At 48.8% G+C, this 21914-nt stretch overlaps 1 protein-coding gene across 1 annotated transcript; it reads right to left on the bottom strand.

Annotated features, from left to right (window-relative positions):
- Window positions 1–228: 228 nt before the first annotated feature.
- On the bottom strand, window positions 229–17281 carry Tsbp1 (testis expressed basic protein 1). The gene is made up of 15 exons (XM_055592023.1): window positions 17247–17281; window positions 16654–16680; window positions 15642–15677; window positions 15537–15566; window positions 10465–10485; window positions 9462–9527; window positions 7055–7093; window positions 6579–6599; window positions 5261–5281; window positions 4817–4837; window positions 4265–4285; window positions 3696–3716; window positions 1401–1421; window positions 767–787; window positions 229–301 (listed from the first exon to the last, which is right to left on the bottom strand). The coding sequence occupies exons 3-15, from the start codon at window positions 15649–15651 to the stop codon at window positions 246–248; spliced, it is 369 nt and encodes a 122-aa protein (XP_055447998.1). The 5' UTR covers window positions 15652–15677; window positions 16654–16680; window positions 17247–17281; the 3' UTR covers window positions 229–245.
- Window positions 17282–21914: the final 4633 nt, after the last annotated feature.

Raw genomic sequence — 21914 nt, 5'->3', positions numbered from 1 at the left:
GCAGAGTTGAGGGTGGCTGCAGAGGTCACAGTGGTTGTCATCTGTGGGATGCTGTCCTGCCCCAGCACACTGTTTCCTTCGGGTGCTCGGGGCTGCACACACCACACAGCAGGGGCCAAAGGCTCAGTGTGTTTAAAGTGAACAGTGCCCCTCCTGAGGGCTTATCTGGAAAGTTCTCTCTCCCACTGTCAGTGTATCTGCATATCATCGCAGGCTCCCATCCTCTGTGGTCTGCAAGGCTCTCCTCAGCCCTCAGCGAGCTTCTGCCGTCCTTCTCTGGCGCTTGAGAAAATTCTTCTGGCTACAGACCACATGTTGACATGTTTCAGAGCACATCATGATGTTCAGTGAAGGTTTCCTTGCTTTTTCTTTCATTAAAAACATTATTTTGTGTGCATGAGTGCTTTGCCTGCGTGTGTATCTGTGTACTAGGTGTGTGCCTGGTGTCCACAGAGGCCCAGAGAGGCAGTGGATCCTCTGGAGCTGGAATTACATCTGTGAGCCTCCATGTGGGTGCTAGGAAGAGGACCCAGATCCTCTGCAAGAGCAGCATTTGCTCTTGACTGCTGAGCCATCTCTGCAGCCCCTCTCTTAACATGTGACTCCAGAGAATTCTTAGCAGCTACAAAGTAGGGGAAGCATAACACAGTGTTTAAACTATCATTTTGTGGCCAAAACCACCAAGGGGAGGAACAGGCCCTCTGAACGTTATTCAAGGGCAAGAAACACTAGAGAGAGAGAAAAAAGATATATGTAAGGGACTTACCATCGCCTGCTGCAATTTGCTCTAGAAAAAGAAAAAGAAAAAGACTGTGGTTAGATAAGGTTAGGTAGAAAGCAGATGAGCTGTTCTGCAAAGGCTCGTGCCGACAGCTGCCTTTCCAGATGGCACCGATCGGAGCACTCGGCACCACGCGGTCCTGGGACACCCTGCTGTGAGCGGCTGCTCCAACACCCACCCTCCTCCAGATTTAGCTGGGAGGAAGGGCTGCCCTGCTCCGTGCTTTCTGTGCAGGTTCTGCAGCTGAGAATCTTAGCTGCATCCTCTCCTTGCCTTCCTCCGTTCCTGCCCCGCCAGGCACGCAGGCTTCCTTTTCTTAGACATCCCTCTTTTATATTTGTGCTTACTTTTTAATCCTCCCTCCAATCCTATTGGCCATTTTCTTTGCTTTGGAAAACATCCGATAATTATTGACACTACTGAAATCATAAACCACAGTATGCAGCCTAATACCGATGTTAAGGATCCCCAGTTTTTAAAAACATGACTAGTCTTTAAGAAGGATGGTAACGCTGGAATTAAAGGCTGAGGAACAGGACTTGTAGACAGTTGGTGCTCAAGTCCTTATTTGTCACAGAAACTCACTTGTGATGAGTTTGTGCATATACGGGTGACTTACCAGTACCGCCAGGAGCGTGCACTGAAAAAAAAAATCAGAATAGGCATGTTACTGCGAGTATTTTTTGCTGAAGAATTTTTCTTGATTTTTATTCTAGGGGAGGCAGAGCAGGGGGAAGGGACAGCAGCGTGGCGACCATGGGGAACTAGCCTGTTTTGCTAATTATGAGCAGAAGTCGTGGGTAGCACTCACTGTGGGGGCTTGTGGACCCAGGGGACACTGGAGAATGACAGAACTGTGCCTCTCTGCCCACGAGTAGCAGGGGCAGAGACCGCTGGGCTGCACGAGGGACTGAATAAACTCTTCCTTCTCACCGGCTGTGTCCCAGGGTCACACAGGCACAGTAGATGAGGACCAGCATGTCCCTCTCCCAGCTCCCGGCTCTTTGGGGACTAGGAGAGGTGGCTGCTGTCTGGATTTGATTCTCTTCAGAGTATGAGCAAAGGGTCAATGGGGCCCCTGCTCTCAACGGTGGACTGGCCTTCCATCCATGATGCCGAGGCCAAGCGGGGGCTGCACACCTGTTTCCTCACCTGCAAAGCAGCTTGTGCAGCAATGAGCCTTGGGGGTGACATGCATACAGAATGGAGGACTACAGACACCCCTTCAGAAGCTTCAGCCATGCTCCTTGTGGGACTCCTGGAGATTCTAAGGAGTGTGTGTGTGTGTGTGTGTGTGTGTGTGTGTGTGTGTGTGTGTGTTCCAGGGCAGGGATGCTCCCAAGTGGTTTGTTGGAACACAGAAGAGGTGGCTTTTGAGCCTTGTGGAGACCATTTCAAGGACAACTCTCAAGAAGGGGCTCGGCTGCTGCGGTCCTGTTGGCTGGCAGCTTTCTCCTGCTGAGGACAGACGGAGGAGGCTGGCGGCAGATGGACACACAGTCAGGGCCACCTAAAAGACCCCAGTGGTACTGTGGCCACTTTCTTTTCCACCTTGCCTCAGGCCGAGGTGCCCATGGTGGAAAATGTCTGGGGCTCATTCACCTAAAGATGGCTTTCCCGATCTAGACACCCTGGGCTACAAGCAGTTAGGCAAGCTAGAATTTGGGGTATTTTACAACATAATTTAGCATTTCTCTCCTCTCTCTCTCTCTCTCTCTCTCTCTGTGTGTGTGTGTGTGTATGTGTGTGTGTGTGTGCCATTGTTCTTGCAGAGCTCTAAGATATCTGCTCTGTTAATGCCAGCTAACAATTCCTTGGACACATGATCATTTTACTTTTTTGTTTTCGGTTTTTGTTTTTGTTTTCTCTATTTTCCTCCCTCTTCCATCCTCATGCCATCGTGAGCACCCTTCCTTCTCTTTCCTTCTCACTGTAGTTAGTCTCCTGTCTTCTCCTGGCTGCTGCTTTCCCTTAATCTTCTTCCTACTTTCTCTTCCTTTTATTTTCTTTTCTTTTTATCTGGTTAACTATCATCTTTGTTCTCTTTCACTTCTTTGTGCTTTTCCCCCTTCTCTTTGTTTAGCCCTTTTCTCCCTTCAATTCAGCATGTTCCATAACCCGAGCGTAACACCCAAAAATGGTAGCAGAAGGGCTAAGGGTCAATACAACTTGAGTCGTCACTTCATTAAGGACAACTGTGATGCCTCCTCCACTCATCATTAGTCTTCATTGTAGGTCCACGAAAGTAATGTCAGTGACAAGGAGACATCACAGAGTTCACCAGTGATGTCTTGTTGGGACAGTCACATGAATCTAGAGGGGCCTCAAGTCTTATTTCTTTGGTTGTATAATTAAAAAATAAATCTTAATTTTTGTTAGTAAGATTATAAAACATAACGTGAGAGAAACAGTTTTTGTGTAGCTAGGACTCAGTTTAGAAAGCTACAAAATGAACAATTTTATCTTGGCACCTAGCCATTACTTATGTGGTGTCTGTGGAAAAATGTCTATCAGGGAAGTTGCCACGGAAGCTGGTGATAACAGAACTCGACTGTACTGAGAAAAGTCGTCAGAGAGATTAGAAGTCAAAAGAAGCTTCTGTTTATGTCACTTACAAGATGAACAAATGCGTGGAAGGCGCCTCGACGCCATATTGGAGCTATTGTGTGTCGGCTCTAGCGGGCGGGTTAGGACAAGGGGGTCAGCCCACAGGCTTATACGCCACCCTGTGCTCCGCTCTCATAGTCACTAGCTCCTTACTGTTGAAGCTGGCTCAGTGCCACCTAGAGGAGGGATAGTCAAGCGGCGGCAGAGCCCGGCCTGTGGCTCTGTGGTGCGATCATTGACATGAGAACGGACTGCTAGCCTGAGTCTCTCAGGGTCCAGAAGTACAACCGAGACTTAGGGCACTTACTGAAGGTCCTTTGAGACATCTCTGGAAAGAAGCAGAACAGAATGGAATAAGGAGGGGATGGAGTCCGTAGGCCTCCTGGGCCCTGTGTACCCTTGCCCTCAGCTACAAGCCTTCTCTGGTGGGGTCTGAACTGCAAACCTGAGGTAGGCTGCGGCCAGCTGGTCCTGCTGTAAGTGCGAGAACAAGCTCAGGCCGAGGAAAGCCCTTTGTCCACCAGTGCCCCTGAGACGCGGGTGGCAGAGGCTCCATGTAAACCCCAGTGGAGGATGAGACAAACCCTCCCTGCCGCAGCCTCCATCTCCCCCTGGCACTGACCTCCCTCATGCCCTTGTTAAAAGCCCCTTGAGTGGGCCAGTCGCCCCTGGAATCTTTCTACAAAGGTGTGCCAGGTTTGCCAGTGAACACAGCTCACAGCTGACTCACTGAAATGCCAGGTGGAGGAAAACCAAAAAGGCCAAGAAAAAGGCCCAGCCAGACCTTTGAAATTCCCCCATGGAGGCAAGAAAAGGCCCTTTAGCTACTATAGAAAAAGAGCGAGCTCCCCAGTGGAGAATGGATAAGCAACTTACTGATAGGTCCCGTAGATCCAGCTAGAGAGAGGGGGAGAGAGAGGGACAGATCATTATGCTTAATCGGTGTGAAGGAAGTACATGAACACGCGTCTCTCAGCATTCACTGTAGAGGGACTATCATGCATGGACATACCGGGAAGACCAAGGGTGGCGAGCCCCAGACAGCCTTCCTATCGTGCCACCCACGGGACCTTTAAGAGAGAGGCTTCTCTGTGTTGTGTGGTGACTCGGCCTTAGGCAACTGAGAACGACCCACTCCGTGTTATAATGTGGAGTCTGTAATGCACATGTTTTTCTTCTTGCGTTTCCTTAGAGAGAACTGCCTGAGAAGTAGACTCTCCCTTTCTGAGGGGCGTTTGCGCTGCCCCCTCCTAGGTGGGGCCCTTCTTTTGGATTTTTACTAAGTAAGTGTGTGGGATTTGAGGTCACACCACATCATGCACAGCCGCTTTGGAAACCGTATTGATACAGCTGGGAAACACGGCCCCCAGAAGTGGGGTCCACACCCACCCTGCAGGTTGGCTATGGGAGGGCTGGAGCGATACTTACGGATGGGCGCAGAGAACTGCACTGCAATGTGAAGAAGAGGACATTCAGTGTGGCTTGGCTGCAGACTCTGCCTGCTACCAATATTTCCCCAAAGAAATCACAACCAACCAGAGGGGAAAGGGTTAAGACTAAGATGGCAGGTAACTTAGAAGAGAATCTCACAAGTTCCCATCAGAACAAGTTACTCAGGACCCATCCTAACTGAGAAGCAAGTAAAGAAAAAAAGTAAAATAGCAAGAAAATAGAAATGTAGGAACTCTTTAAGTTTCCTTAAACCCAGTGTTATCTCAGGGCATTTTGACATCAGGAGATGTCCTGAGCTCTAAATGCAATCATAAAATGTGCATGGAAAAGTCTTCAGGAATGGGAGTTGGGACAGATGGGGTCCTGAGAGAGGAGGGTCCCAAACCCCATAGAAGGACAAAGAGGTAAAAAGGAACTCACTTATAGGTCCAATGGTTCTAGCTAAAATTTTGGAAAAACAAACAAAATCAGTTAGTTCTCTAGCAGAGGAAATGCAGTCTCCATCAAGATTCTGTCTGAGAAAGTCAGAAACAGACAGCAACCATGGTGTTTGCACTTCAATGGGCAGGGCTAGCTGGGGTCAGCCCCCTCCTGTGGATAGCACACCAACACCTTCCTTTTGGCTGGCTGGCCTGACCTGGTTAGCTAGGGTCTATGCCCTCATCTTCCAAAGCAGATGATGGGGTGCGTATCTTAGGGATGACTTAGGTCCTTGTTGGCCAGAGCTTGGCTCGCCATAATAGCGCCGTGAGACTGAAGACATTCTAGGTAGGGATTGTGGGTGAAGGAATTAAGACCTTAGACTCCTGTGCTCAGCAAAATAGCATTCTCTTGTGCAGGGTTTGACTCAGGAGCCCCAACTCTTGACATTGATTTTCCTCTTTCCTTCAGGATTAACTTGTTCTAGGTGTGAGTGGCCTCAGAAGTGGCAGGCAGGTGTGTTAACAGATACACTGAGGCCTGAGGAGTTTCACTTTTCTTGTCATTATTAACTCACAGGTGGAGACTGTGCACAGGTGGGAAAATGGATCCACTCTGGGTCAACCCCGCTCAGTGCTTGTTTCCTTCCTAAGAGCAGAAGATCCAGATCCTCTAGCGCGATGAGACTTAAGTGTTAGCATGTGCATGTTTCACCTAGTGACCTTGACAGACCCATGTCTGACTAACAGACGAGGGCTGGGCACCAGGCTGAGGTCTGGCCTCTCCAGCAGAGGCCAAGATGACGGCCATGCTGATTCTCAGGCCACTCCAAGCCCCGAGGCTGCAGAGGTAAAGTCTCCCATGAAGAGTCATGCACATCTCTCCGTCTGCATCGTGCAGGTTCCTGACAGACGGTTGCTATAGTGCTGTCTGCAATACCGTCTAGGCCCATCTTCAACACTTATGCCTACATGCACGCCCTTCACTCATTCCACAGACAGTGAGGGGACCCTCATTCCACAGGCTGGGGCACGCCTAGCGTCACAGAAGCCACCTCCCGCAAGGGGGACGCCATGTTGCTATTCTCCCACGAGTGATTCTGGAGTGTGAAGTCGAGGGACAGTCCTACTTTCTGTCTGTTCCTTAACATTTCTCCCTCTGCAGCTGGAACTGCAGGTTTAGGAGGGCAGAGGAGCAGCAAGGGAAAGCATGGGCAGTGTTTGTAGGAGGAAATAGAGATTCCAGACTGTGAAGAGTCATAACTATGCTTTGCAGTGAGGCAAAGAGTCTGAGGATCAAAGTGCAGAGAGGAACTTACTGATGTGTCCGCCATGGTGAGCTAAAACAAAAAACACAAGACCGTAAGTGTGGGAGGAGCACAACTTAGGGACGTTTGTTCTGGGGGGTTTCGAGCCAAGTGTTCTCGAAGACCCCCATGTAGGAGGCTCCGGGAAGTCAAGGCGTTGCCTTTGTCATCTAGGAGGCCGCTGCCACCTTCTGACATTGTTGGGCTTAGTCTGTTTTTGAAGTGCTTCATTCGGGCCCCAGAATTCGTCTCAACATGAATGAATGAACTTGTGCTTTTGTTTGCAGACTCTTCACGGTGTTGCATAAAGCAGTGGAACTGTTACTTGAGGGTCTTGAAAGGAGGGTAGGGCTCCACATGGAGGGACAGCAAGAACCAAATGGCTTCCTCCATCCGAGTGTGTCTCCTTGCCTCTCTTCCCAAGTCACCCCAGAACAGGCACTGCGTAGCAGACCCCAAGAGTTAAATTCCAGATCAGAGAAACTTACGCATCGGCTCTGCCAGGGACCTGTTGCTTCCTGTTCTATCTGTAACAGAAACCAAGATCATTCCTGAAAGCCAAAACTGGTCAACTGCATTTTAGGTGCCCACCCCAATAAATACATTTACAGCTCAATGCTGACACTTAAGGCTCAGGAAACACTGGGAACATCAGGGAACAAGGGCCGGAGAGACTGTCAGGGCCAGAGGACCAATACAGCTTTCCTTTCTCAAAGGAAAGGATGGGGGATAGGTGGATCTGGAAAGAAGTGGAAGTGAATATGAGCAAGATACATGATATAAAATTCTCTAAATGTTCATAAAAATATTACCAAGGTCAGAACTGTGATCTCACGATTCCCACAACAGAGGGCCAGTGGTGGTGCATGCCGGCAGCCAGTGCTCAGAGAACTTGGGTCGAAGCTAGCCTGGGCTACATAGTCAGACCCATCACACACTGCTTACCCTCAGATGTTAGTCTTTATTATAAGACACGTTAACTGAACACAGAAGAGAAATGAGGGAGGAATCCTGCATCCTTAGGCATGGAGGGGATCCCTGACCTTGATTTCCATATGTGACAGATCTAGAGAGAGAATCCGTAGGTTTGTTCTATAGATGTAGGCAGAGAGGAGGGCACAGCCTTAATCACAGCCAAGAGAGGTAGGAGGGTTCTTTTTATGATTAAAGGAAAATTCAAGTCAACAGTTTGGAAAATCTTGAATTCATAGCAGGATGAATGAAGCTAGTCCCTCATGCAGGAACAGAATGCAAGAATAAAGGTAATAATTAACAGTAGATAGTAATAGTTATCACACAGAAGGCAAGAATAAAGTTAACAGTAGCAATAGTAAACACAGAGTGCAAGAATGAAGACACATCTTGAAATATTTTTACTTAGCAACAAGTATCAAAACAGAAGATTTTGTCAACAATAACAAAAATAATGATCAAGAAAAATAAAAAAAAGCGCTGAAGGAAAATAATTTTCCATTCTGTAGTCAGTGAAACTCATGAGAACAAGTGTGGAGTCAGGTAGGTTCAACCACAGAAAAGTTTGAAAAACAATTGCTCACATACAGGACTTAGACCAACCGTGTAAGAGACACAGATCAAAGACAGAAGCAGTTCTGTGGGTTTAGTGTCATTCTGAGGGACAGTCTGGGAGGTGGCCACTTAGAGATTACTGTCTAGAAGAAAAGGCTGATTGTCTCCTTAAAAAAAAAAAACAAACAGCAATATTTAGAGAGAATGGACATTACAAATTTAAGGCAAAGAAAAGAAATCCAGCCAAAAAGCAAAGGCAACCACGGCACAGAAAATGAAGGCCTGGGGCAGGGGCTCTTAGGCTCACCACAAGATCTGGCCTCTAAACAACAAGAGAAAAGGGATCCCCATATTATTTCCAGATCCGCCTCCAGAAGCAAATTTAAACGTCGCTTGGAGTAAGGCTTTTCTGTAGAAACGTAACCTTTCCACAAATAAGGTACTGCTTGAGGCAGTAGCTCTGTGGTACCCAGGTAAGAAAAACCAGGGAAAGCAGAGACTTGGAAAACTTGACAGGTTGTGTTACTGGGCTCTGTGCTGGGGTGGGGGAGGAGCCAGCCAAGGGGCAGCATAAGAGAGATGGAGGAGACACTGGGAAAACTAGAGAAAAACACTGTATCTTTATAAGTTGTGATTTTATTCCACAACTGAAGACATAAAATTACATTTTTGTATATTTCAATGTGACAGTTGTGAGGAAAATGCAAATTACAGGGATGCCTTAAAAAAAGACAGCATTTCAGTACAAAAATTATAAAATAAACGATTCTATAAAATTGCGTTCACTGGCAGACTGTGCAAGTGTTACAAGCAGACAGCAAAGACCATCAAGACACCAAAGTCTTTGAGAGAGGGTGGGGTGGAGGGACTGTAACGGGTAAGAGGAATCTTGCTTGAGAAACAGGACAAAAGTTAGCAATTGCCAGGAGGGAGTTTACACACAGTGATGGTAGGCCCACACCGGAAGGTGTGCACACACACTGATGCTGTGTTTCCACACTGAGGTGTGCACACACTGAGGAAGCTGTGTTTGCACATGGAGGGTGTGCACGCTGGGTCCGTGTATGTCCACAGCAGGCGCCTGTGTAATTGAGGATCTTGACACGATGGGGCTGATGTATACACAGTGTTAGTTCTTTCTGTGTCTCATTCTAAAAACACTTAAGGAGAAGAAGAAGAAGGAGGAGGAGGAGGAGGAGGAGGAGGAGGAGGAGGAGGAGAAGAAGAAGAAGAAGAAGAAGAAGAAGAAGAAGAAGAAGAAGAAGAAGAAGAAGAAGAAGAAGAAGAAGAAGAAGAAGGGGAGCCTAAGAAGAACAGGGCTTGCAAAGCAGAACATGGCAGGATGGGAAACAAGCCGAGGACACTCACCCAGGGAGCCGGCTGACTGTGCTCCCAGGGAGAAGGCTGGTTGAACTCTCAGAGAAGTAGCAGATGCTGCCAAAACACATATACAGAAAATCAAGAGGTCAGTCAGGAGAATTTGGGCCCAGCCTTTGCCTGTTAACTTCTGCAGCTGTCCCTTCTCAGGAGCTGAGCCCAGCCCTGACTGACTAGTCTCCTTCCCCCGTCCAGCCAGCCCTTTCCGTTCAACCCTTTAAAGGGTCTAACTTTCAGTAGACAAATGCTGGGGCCTGAGGCTCTGTTTGCTTTGGTGATGGTAACTGAGCTTAGAGCCTGTACTGGATTGTTTTATGTCAACTTGACACTGGCTAAGTCACTGGGGAGCAGAGAGCCGCAGCTGAGAAAATGCCTCCAAAAGGTCCAGCCACAGGCAGGCTTGTGTTAATTACTGATCCATGGAGGAGGGCCCAGCCCATTGTGGGCGGTGTCATCCCTGGGCTGCTGGTCCTGGGTTCTATAAGAGAGCAGTCTGAGCAGCCATGGGAGCAGGCCAGTAAGCAGCTCTTTCAGTGGCCTCTGCATCAGCTCCTGCCTCCAGGTTCCTGCCCTGCCTGAGTTCCTGTCCTGACTTGCTTCAGTGATGAACAGTGATGTGGGAGGTTAAGCTGAACAGACCATTTTCTCCCCAGGTTGCTTTAGCCAGGGGGGTTTTCATTACAGCCACAGAGCCCCTAACAGGGCCTTACATGCTATAAGCCAGCCCTATATTCCCAGCAGGTGTCACTGTAAAACCTGGAGACTGTGTCTCCTGCTGTCCCCTCCTCCCACCCCACTCTGCCCCTTTCTCTGGTTCATTGGGTTTCTTTCCCCTCTTCTTCTAGGTGATTTGTGGCTAAGACTGTTCTAAATTAGCATTGGGAGAGCAGACGATTCGAACATTCGGGAGTTTGTCTTTCCACAAACACAACCCAAGGAAGGTGCTGGACTGGAACCAAGTTTCAGCAGAGAAGCAGAAGGCGACAAGACTTACTGATACATCCTTTGGACACCTCTGAAAGCACACACAGAAAAAAAAAAACAAAGAAAAGTCGGTTTTAGCTTTTGCAATGTTCGTATCAGTGCAGACGGCCACCCAAACACCATCATCAGAGAGAGGCAACATCATCAGAGAGAGGCACCGTCTGTTCACGACTAACTTACCAGTTAAATAAACAAGCGAGAGGAGGTGAGCCAAAGCAAGGAAGTTGTAGATGAGCGAAAGGGATGGAGACATTACACAAGGATACAGTAATTATAACAGGAGTTTAGGGAGAGCAGGAGGGGGCTGGTAAAATCGTTTCTTGGCTGCCTGAGAATTTAGGTTGCAAAGGAACCTCAACCTTTCACTGCACATGCATATGGTGGAATCATTGGGTGTCCTTGCTGTGAGCTCACATTTATGCTTTAGTGATGCCAAAGCAATACAACCCCTAAAGCATCTGGAGACAGGCAAAGCAGACCCCGGCACCCTCCCCTCCCCCCTCATGACTCCTGACTTGCATGGCCCCTGCTGTCCATCTGTCCTGACAGCTGCTGGCAGCAGGGCATTTGGTCTTGTGGTTTAGCTGGCTAATCCAGAAGTGCCAAAGCCAGTCTTAGCTCCTCTCCTGAAAACGGGCCGCTGTGGCCCTTCTACAGGTGCTGTCTGTTGCCGGGACAAAAACCATGACCAAAAGCCTCTTAGGGAGGAACATGCTTGTTTCATCCTGTGGCTTTCCTGTCATCATGAAGGAGAGTTAGGGCAGGAAAGCAGGGAGGAACCTGGAAGCCAGAACTGAAGCTGGGGCCACCACCCACTGGGCTGGACCCTCCCTCATCAGTCATCAGTGAGGAGAGCGCCCCACAGACTTGTCCGCAGAGCCTCTGATGGAGGCGTCTTCTCAGCCCAGAGTGTTAAGTTGTCAAAACAAACACACACACTAACCAGACAGATGCCATTATAGGGGAAGTTAAGTCCAAAGCACATGGCAATGTTTTTTTAACACCATTACTTCTCACAGCGTGATGTGTGCATGTGTGTGGTGCGTTTGTGTGTGTGAGTGTGCATGTGTGTGGTGCGTTTGTGTGTGTGTGAGTGTGCATGTGTGAACGTAAGCTTGTGAGCGCCTGTGCATGAGTGTGTGCCTGGCCAGAGGTCAGCATTGCTATCTTTCCCACTCACTCTCACCTTATTTCATTTCTTTGGCAGTGCTGGGGTCCACTCCAGGGGCCTGAGCCTGCAATCGCTCTGCCACGGGGCTGCACTGCCTGTCCCACCCCTTCCCTTAGCTCTGAGAGAGTCAGCTGCTGCCCTTGGAGCTCATCAGCATGGCTTGCGCTGGCCTGTGAGCTCTGGGCATCAAGCCTTGTCTGCCTCTGACTTCGCTGCCTCCGTCCTTGGCTTTACGTGGGTGCCAAGGAACCGAACTCAGGGCCGATGTGCATTTATGTTTGAAATTTATTATAAAATAGAGCACTTAGGTGCTGCATGTACGTTTTCCTATAATACCAGGCATCATTCCATTAAGTTTCAAGAATGTTTAGGTTGTCATAGCAACCGTATCACATCTGTGGTTAGTTTAAATCGCGCTAAGCTTTAACCACTGCATTGTGTGCACCTAAACTAACTTTGTGTCTCAGGCTGCTGGAAATCTTCCTTAGTCTCAATTAACTGACTGATATGTTTATGTCCCAACATGATAAAAGGGAGCTCTCCAGGGCTTGGGCCCCCAGAAACTTAGGATGGTTGGGATTTATTGGGCCACCTTAGGGGTGATGGTGAAGTCTAGTCTTTACAAGGTTTACATTTTGGCTGATCCACACATCAGTAAAATATCTGGTTTAACCAAGAATGCGGACATCCACAGCCAGGATGAACAACAAGACAGTGCGGAATGTAAAGTCATGGCCAAGCAATTGTGCCTGCACCGAGCCATCTGTGAGCTCGTTGTGCTGGAGAGGACATTCACGTTTCTCCTGAGTCAGTTCCTCTTCTGTACATCAGGAGAGACCATGTCGGGAAATAAGGTGTTTTATGTCAGCACTGACCACTGAGGGCCTCCGATGGCGATGAGATCAGGCTGCAAGAGAGGAGGAAGGACCAGGCAGGAGGCAGATGGAGGAGTCCAGGAAGGAAACACTTGTTCTTGGGCTGAGGCTGTTAATGGCGGTGGAAAGCCACCTGATTTTTGAGTGAAGTTTCAAAGCATCGGCGACGGGATGCCCTGGTGGGCCAGGTGCAGAGAGTAAGAGAGACAGACTCAGAAGAGGCCCAGGATGGTGGAAATGTGCAGCTGGCTGGATGCAGGCCGCGTCCTGTGGGAGAAGGGGTCAGAACTTTGCTTCTAAGCAGGGCTGTGTGAGCATCTTCAGAGCAGCTGTGTGAGGCAGCTCCAGGTGCTCAGGCAGAGAACAGTGAGAGGGGAAACCCCGCCCCACGCTCCCCCTGTGGGGCTGCATGAGCCTGGAGGATCCCACTGTCCTCTGTAAGGCAGTGGCCTGTGGTGGCAGGGGCAGCTCACCCACGCATGGCTGTCTGAGCTGCTCGTACAGACAAGAGGAGGAATGCCCAGGGGAGGAGCCAGCACACAGTGGGCGCCCAGTTCATGTTGATTCTCCTCACGTCTATTGCATCTTTATGAAGCATTAAATCAGTTCACTTGTGTGTGGGACCGGACTTCTGATGGATTTTGCAAATAGCCGATTCCCTTCTTTATTGGACTGGAGCTGCTTCCAGATGCTGCCCTCTGGCAGACGCTTAGGAAGCCACTCAGAGTGCTGGTTTAAGGAGTCCTAGCGAAGGTGCCTGGAGTGGCTGGTGAGAAGTATTCCTGAAGGTCTGTGGAGCATCTTCAGGCAGCTCGCTCTCCAGTGGCTCAGGGTGGCAGTCACATTTGTAGGTAGGAGAGGAAAGAGTCGAATCTGCTGGGCAGCGTTTCTCATGGACAGAGGACGTGGTCACTCATTCTGTGTGCCCAAATGATGGCCTTAGGGGCTTTGAGTTTGTCCAGGTGGGGAAGGGCATATGGTAAGTGGGAGCTGTCAATATTTTAATGCCTTTATCCTAAAATATCCTGCAGGGTTCTCCAGGATGTCAGTCTAAGCTGCTCGGCAGAGGAGGGCAAGGCTCTTGGTCTCAGTGCTGCCGTGTCTCCCATCACTCTTGTGAGCCGATTGGAGGACAGGTAGGAGAAGGTTTGGTGGGCTGGCTTCAAAGCCAGTTCACAGCAGGAACCCAACAGTCCTGAGTATTTGCCAGACTTCCCTGAACATGGTTTGCTTTCTGGCCTTTTCCCGAGGGTGGGCCTGGCAGTTTGGGTTTCAAGTGTTTCCCACAACCTTCTGAGCTTAGAGCTTAGTCCTCAGGGCATCCATGCTCAGAGATGGCATCCTCGGGGGCTGGTTGGACTATGCTGGGCTGTTTCTTGGCATCCAGCAGAGACTGGTCCAAAGTAGCCCCCAGCCGAGCTCTGAAAGCAGGAGCTGTTACGAAGCTTTCTCAGCCTATTTTATCACGTGGTGGGAATCTGAGGGGAAACTGGTAACAGGGCAGGCATCCTTGCTGTGGCTCGGAAGGCCTTGCAAGAGTTTGAGGAGGAAAAGTATAAGGAACAGGCCAGGAAAGCTTGGGTGTTGTGAATGGAGCTTTGTGGGCAGCTGAGCCTGAGTTCAGCAGGGTTCTATGAGATTCTGGGCAGTAGGGATGGTCTTAGGCTTCTGAATTACAGAATTAGACTTCTGGGCTTTGTCCTCTCGGTCTTCTCTTTTACAGTGGGCAGATGGGGCTGAGTTGAAAGACAAGAGCTACTGATTTGGGAGTTTCACAGCCCCACACTCTTCAGGTGGTAGCCTGGCTATTTCTGGCTGCTGTGGGCAGCTTCATGGTGAGCATTGTGAGTGGAAAACATTGGGAAGATTTGAAAAGTGCCCTTTGGCCAGAAAAGGATTGCTGAAGAGTTTAGAATCCTTGCAAAGAGACTGCCTACTTTTTGTCAGGACAATATGAAGTTGGCAGACTTCCCCTACAGCGGAATCACAAGTGCTGCAGTTTGAATTTGTAAGACTCCCAGAGCTGCCTGGGGATTATTTTGACAGGATTCATTTCCTAGGTCAATCACCCAGGAGCTCAGAGGCCACCAAGGCAATGCACCATGGGAGAGTGCTGTTCCCACAGCAGCTGTGCGAGGCAGTTTTGCAAGCATGTAGAGTGTAAGGGCCAGGACTAGGGGCCGTGTGGAACAGGTGAAAGTGAAACTAAAGATGCGAGGGAGACCCTAAGAAGCTGAGGCTGTGGAGACTGTGGAGCCCCTGCGGAGGGAGGGAAAGCAGAGTTGGTGAGTGGAGTCCCCGGGTGCTCCACTGAGCAGGGTGGCTGGTGCTTGCTCTGCTGGGCTCAGGACCGCGCCCCACACTGCTGCATCTGGAGCTTAGCGAGTTGTTTGCTCTGAGTTTCGAAGATGCCCGGAGCTGAAAATTTGCCTCAAGCCTCGGAGGAAACATGGGACGTGGGTGTTTGACCTACTCTGGAAGGGTTGAGACTTCGGTGACCGTTGGAGAGGACCTAGATGCATTTTATACTGTGGGACACAGGTGAGCCTGAGGTTTGGAAGATCACAGTTAAGACTGTGTCCCAGGGCAGTGTCCGGAGGAGGGGTCTGAGGGTGGTGGCTGGCTCATGAGCACTCTCGCCTCATGACTGGACTGATTTCTTTATGAACCCATTGGATTAACGGGCTTTGGGCCAGAGACTGTTCTGGAAGTGAGTGTTCTCCGCCTTCCACCCCTATGCACTCCTGCCATGGCATGTTCCTCGACACAGCTTCAAGCAAGGCGGTCAGCCTCTGAGCTAAGCCCTTTCTTTTACAGGCGGTTCCTCTAGGTGTTTTGTCACATGACGAGCGACACAGGAGCCTTACAGATCCTCATGGCAGGAGGAAAAGGATTGGTCCCTTCCAACACATACATATGTATACCTCAGTCATCACATGGAATGTCTAGAGGACTGAAGAAAAATGTAAGGTTCCTAACACCCTCTAAACAGGTGGACACATTCACTTCTTACAAGCCAGGGTCTAATGTACTTACTGCTTCCTGTTGAAAACGAGCTCCGGGACCCTGAAAGAAGTGAAACACAATGAGACTCCGCATGGGCTGTACGTCTGTGCTGCATAGTAAATGGAATTTTTTTACCTCCTCTCATTCTTTTACTTCTTGCACTGGAAAAACCTTGTGTGAAAGAAGGAGAGAACAGACTGAATCACCAATATCTCATCAAGAAGTGGATTTACCACCAGCCCACCTCCCTAAGGGCTGTGCCACTTTCCCAGCATTCTTATTCCTTTGTCTTTCGTTTCAGAAAATGAAGAGGGTTCAGAAGGTCTTTGCTCTTTACTCTTGCAATTTGAATCATAGAGATGGAGAGGAAGGAGCAGTGAGCAGAGATGGAGGGTTCTTGCAACAAACTGAGCTACCAGACTTTGCTCAACTCTGGGGTATTTGTGGTGCTCGTGCACGCTCGTGTGTGTGTGTGTGTGTGTGTGTGTGTGCGTGTGTATGTGTGCGTGCGTGTGATTGCTTCTATAATCCATAGCTTTGTTTAGCTATGGATTTAGTTGTAGATTGGTTGGCGGGCTCAATTTATTGGCCTCAAACAGGAATGAGAGGCAAGTGTACTGGCTCTTGATGGGGTTTGGATGTGACTATTGAGGACTAAGGAGGAGGGAAGAAGGCGCTGTGTCCCCTGGAACTGGAGTTGCAGACAGTTGTGAGCTGCCCTGTGGGTGCTGGGAATTGAACCTGGGTCCCCTGGAAGAGCAGCCAGTGCTCTTAACCACCAACCCATCTCTCCAGCCCCTTTCATTCTATTTTAAACAGCTCTGGAATTGTTTCATAAAGGTTCTTGTAAGATCTTGGGGGTGGGAGTAAGAAAGAGGTGGAAATTAATTATTTTAATGGTCTTAAGATGGAGCAATGTTTGCTCTTTTTGAGAGAGACACACAACTGTTTCTGCACTTGCATGTGCACAGAGAAACCGTAGAGAAAGGTGGTCGGAAGAGCGACAGCAAGCTCTGTGCTGCTTGTGCACATGATGCTGAAAGGGAGAAGGAGCTGGTGTTTCCACAAACAAACAAACAAACAAACAACAACAAAACCCCCGCCTTCTTCACCAATTGCCTGCAGTTCCTAATCTTTTTGTCCCTACCATCCTCATAGTCCAGAAGTCCGGCACCTAGAGAGAAAGCGGAGAGAGTACCATGATTGCGTTTCTCGATCATGTGCGGGGCCTTACTACACATGGAAGGGGTAATGTAGACAGGAATTTTCCGGGATGTGGGCTAACCGTGAAGGAACAGTTTAGGCTACTGGCTAGGTCAGGTGACCAGGATGGGCGCTCTCCCCCAGCTCCCGCTTCCCACCAGCAGCCTGGGCTAGCTTTCACAGACACTGCTGTCCTTCCCTTCCCTTCGCAGCATCCACTCTCACGATCCTGGCTATTAGAGCCTTCTGTCCGTCTGCCTAACAGAGACCCTCTTCAGAGCAAGACTTAGATCTTCCCCTGAACTAATGCCCAAGTGGTCTTCTGACCCCAAGGCTTGGTGTCTGCTAGCTGTGAGAGGAGCCTCACAGCACTGGTCCATTCTAGGAGGTCTCTGATAGGATTCCCTTACAAACTCGGAAGTGTAGTTCGAGGTGCGATACACTCCATCGAGTTCTGGAAGCACGCTGGTGAGCTAGACACACACAGAGAAGCCACACGCACCAGGCACTGCGTCATTCACGACATCAGGTACTCACTCTGTTCTGAAGTATATCTGGAGGCCTGCGCTGCTGCGGAAGGGTCAGGCAAATGTCTCTGTTAGCTATTTGAGAGAGGTGTTCTTCCTGAACCAACTTTCTGTCCTCTAAACCCCGCCCCCAGGGCAGTCCTCCTGAGGGGACTCTGAATTCTCTCTTTCCAGCACCTCTTTCCTGCCCTGTACACTGCCCTGTTCTCTTGGAGGGTTCCCAGGCGCTGAGGAGAGGAAATCTGGGGCACGCAAGCGACAAGGAGGAAATAGGACAGGTACTGAGGAGGCTCCTCCTGAGACGGACCTTAATCTCCTAAGCTCAATCCCATCCATTTATCTCCCCCCATCTCCCACAATGCCATTCACAGCCCTGGGTTCTTTCTGTTCCTTGTTAGGTGTTTGCTTTGGTCAGAATCTTGCTCACCCTCATTTTCAGACGAGAGCAGTTTCCTTTCACACAGACAGACTTCGTTCTAAACTGTCCTTATCCCTCTTGCTATGAGAGCAGTTTCCTTTCACACAGACAGACTTTGTTCTAAACTGTCCTTATTCCTCTTGCTACGAGAGCAGTTTCCTTTCACACAGACAGACTTCGTTCTAAACTGTCCTTATCCCTCTTGCTACGAGAGCAGTTTCCTTTCACACAGACAGACTTCGTTCTAAACTGCCCTTGTCCCTCTTGCTAGCCCGGACATTTTTCTTGGCAGTGCAGGGTTTCACACTGAGCAGAGTCGCGGGCAGGGAAAGATCTGTCACCTGTGTTGGCCTGCTCTGACACACTGACAGAGTCTGCTCTCTCTGGCTTCCCTCCCTCTGGGGCTCTCCTTGGGAGTTGTCGGCTACTCACCAGATTTCTGACACCTCGACCATCTCACCATCAGAAGAGTCAGAATAGCGAGGCCCAGCACAGACAGGGTGACACCCAAAATTATTTCTGAAAGAAAAGACACCTACAGGCTTGGGCCAGTCATGGACAGGGACAACTGCTGGCATCATGTAGCTCTGCCCCTCCCCGCTTCTTCCTCAACTCTTTAATCAACTTTGTTGTTTTCAGATGGGGTCTCACCTAGCCCACACTGGCTGTGTTCTGATTGTGGCTGAGGCCAGTGTTGGTTACTGACTCTGCCTTTGCCTTCCATGCTCGGGGATTACAGGCTGCACGGACAAGGCCAGCTTCTGGATTCATCTTCCTATTGTTTCTGTCATTCCTGCCACAGCCCAGTTTAGCCCTTACTCCTGTTCTCTTTGTTTTGTACTAAGGACTGTGGCGGCTCTAACCCTTTCTTTACGTGGGCAATCTGAGAGATACCCTCTGTGGTGGGGTCCTCCTCTCAGGCAGGAAAGGTTGGAGAGATCAGTGGTTTGGTAATGCAACCCTCTGAGGTGTGAGAAAAATATTGGGACTTCTATTTTTGTGTGTGCTTATAGTTTAACCTGTTATGCATACATTTCCCATTTTGATTAAAACATAAATATTAGTATATTTGTACATTTATGACATTTATATATAATATACAAACATGGAGAAAGCATACTCAATTTTTTTATTTGCATAGATGAGCAACCAAAAGTTTTGGAGGCCCTGGAAGGATGCTGTCTGAGGTAGTGATATTAATGTGAGTCATGAAAGGACAGACATTTCTTGTCAGTGAGGAAGACGCTGGGGTTGTTGTCCAGTGAGCCACAGGAGAAGGATATATGTGAACTATGTTACAGACCTGAGGAGGTAATATACACTATGTTTATATGACAGAGTTGTATTTGATATTTAGGATAGAGCAGAAAAGACAGGGAGAAACATTCATAGCAACTGCAAACCTGTGACAGTGAAATCTGAAGAATATCAAACTCTGGGTGACTAAGGAAGTAGATTACTCCACAGTCAGGGCTACTTGCAAAGAGCACTAGTGGGTTCCACATCACTGTGAACCCTCACCCCCCAAATCGGCAGACAGGACAAATGTCTTCTGGGTCTTTCCAGATGTCTGGCAAGGTGAGAAAATTCTGCTGCCAAACCCACCTTCAGAGATCTGCTGGGAATTCACCTCTAAAGTCATCAGCTTGTCTCCACCATGAGAGCCAGAAACTCTGGTCAAAGTGAGATAAGCTGGGATGGTGAGCTCAGAGGAAGACCCTGAAAGCAGCTGTCCCTTTGCTCGGTGTCCAAAGTGCTCCTGAGGGGGCATTTGGAAGGTGGATGTTCATCCCATGTGCAGGGGCTGGGTGGGTAGGAATGAAGTTGTCATTTCTCAGAGCTGAGGCAGATTGTGGAGTGAACAGTGCTGTAGGAAGGATGGTGGGGGTTGGGGGAGGACTATGGCCTGCCATCTGATGAGTTCAAACCTCATGGAACAAAGGAGAGGATTTCTCTAGAGCTGAGGTGACCAGGGGCAACTTTCCTTCATCTTTCCAGAGAAATGACTCAGAGTGGAAGAATGGAGAGTGATTGGACAGGAAACCAGGTAGGAAAGCCAGCCAGTTCTGTTAATGCCCCAAGACAAGGCTCTTGAGAAAGTAGCTGTCAAGAAAGTTTCAGAGAGAAGGCTGAATCTTACGCAGGAATGCCATCTTCTTCTTAGTGTCTTCAGTGAGTTCCTCTTCATCGGGGCTCTTTTCTCAGAGAGAGCTCAAGATAAAACATGTGCCGCAAGGCCACTGGACTCTGAGCTGTGGGAGCCCGAGTGTCAGGGGACCCTCGTAGACAAAGGTGCAGAGGGCCTCCCAGGAACTGTGTGGCTTAGGTTGATCAGCTCTGCACAGGATATGGCCTCTGAAGGTTCCAGAACTTGTGTCATAACAAAGTCTCAGAACGCCCAAGAAACAAGGGAAGTTCCTAGAGGTAAGGGCTTCTGAAGCCCAGATTTAAGGACCCATTGATGGATGTTGAACCCATATATAAAACTCACACTGTTGGTCTTTACAGTCTAGACTATTAACTGTCAAAGACCAGCTTTGACATGGACAAGGGAAAGACTGAGGAGATGTATGCAGAGTAGGATAAATTACTATTCAGACCTTTTTTTTTCTGAGGGTTTATGACTTAATTGCTTACGCTATCAAAAATCTTCTGGCTCTTTTACTCAGGGATGAACAGCAGAACCCCTGCATGGGTTCAGAGGCTCAGAGGCTCATTAACTCTTTTTGAGTCAGAGAGAGATACAGAGAGAGAGAGAGAAGGAAAATCCTGTTTCCCCACACATTCCATAGTTATCACCCATGCATACATACAGGCAAACAATCAGACATGCAGACATGCACACATTCATACACATTCGAGTGGCCCCATTGTGCACGCATGTCATGTGTAGATGCACAGATATCTATAATTTGTACGTATATATATTTATGCAGACCATCAGACATTCATACATATAAGCATACACAGACCATCAGGCAGACACACACATGTTTGGTGGATGATGGGTGGAGGGAAACTCCAATCAAGCAACAACCTTAGTTCTGTCCTGGGTTTTATACCCTCTGGGTCAAAGGTTCTCAATGTAACAAAAATTCCCTCATTCCGGAAGGGATCCAACCCTTACATGAAAGGCAGTTGCAGTGGGACCACTGACTAAGTTCTTTCATCGAACTCTATCTCACCAGATGCATTTGCTCACTATTAGCTTAAAGCAGTGCTCTTACCTATGCTCGGCATGAGTTCAAAGCCCTTTTGTCTTCTTCTTATTTCACATGTCCATTATGTGTTCAAGGGATAGTTTTCCCATCAAGGTCTTTCTAAGAAACTGCTGTCTGTCTTGTCTTGTACAGCTAACCACTTCTTCTCTGTTTCTGTAGTCATATGTATTATCCTGGTGTCCACCTGGGCCTTATCCTCGGACTAAACCGAGGATGAATGTTTCCTTGATTATTAATCTGTCTCGGTCTTGTTTTCCTTCTTGGTGTAACCACCACGGAGGTTCACAGAGCTCCTAACTGCTTTTCCTCTATTGCAGGAGGGTTTAACGTTTGACTCAATTCAGGAATCACTATCAGGAATCATAAAATCATCTGTAGGAAGCTGCCCAGCAGAGAGGGCAGCACCCATGGAGGAGTAACATTGTGCTGTAGGCAGTGAGGGTCTATTCCTGCTCAACTTCCTCATGCCAGGCGTGGGAGACAAGCCTGGGAAGGCGGTATAGCAACAATGAGCAGTCCTGAGGCAAAATCCCTTGGGGCTTTGTCTAAACCAGGGGCACACCCATTGGCCAGCCATGCAAAAGCCAGTGGGCTGCCTCCAGGAAGCTCACTTGCTTGCTTCTGCCAATCCAGCGTGCGAATTGCTCCCAATGTTTAACCCAAGAGCCTGCATCTAACTCACTTTGAGAACCTTCAGCAGCGTATGTGCTCTCCAAATGACTCATTGTTAAAAGGTGACAGTTTTATATTTAAAAATGAGAGTCTTCAGATGAAGGTGAACCAGGGAAGAAAGGTGCTGAGCCAGGAGACAGAGCCAGGAGGTAAAGTGTGAGGACCAAGCCTCCAAACGGGCTTCACACAGGTGTGTTGCTGTCAAAGTAATAAACAAATAATTAACAAACAACACTTCTTGCTGAAGACTCTTAGCCACAGACTGTGAAGGAGGCAGCTTACATACACACAAGCATTCTCCCAGTAATGTTAATCCCCTGGTAACCCTCACACCCCAGTAACCCTCACACCCAGTAACCCTCACACC

Source organism: Psammomys obesus, unplaced genomic scaffold (genome assembly GCF_907164565.1).
Source record: "Psammomys obesus unplaced genomic scaffold, mPsaObe1.curated_primary_1811, whole genome shotgun sequence".
Classification (NCBI taxonomy): domain Eukaryota; kingdom Metazoa; phylum Chordata; class Mammalia; order Rodentia; family Muridae; genus Psammomys; species Psammomys obesus.
Note: the sequence above shows the minus strand (reverse complement) of the source record. Positions and strands in the feature narration are given on the sequence as shown.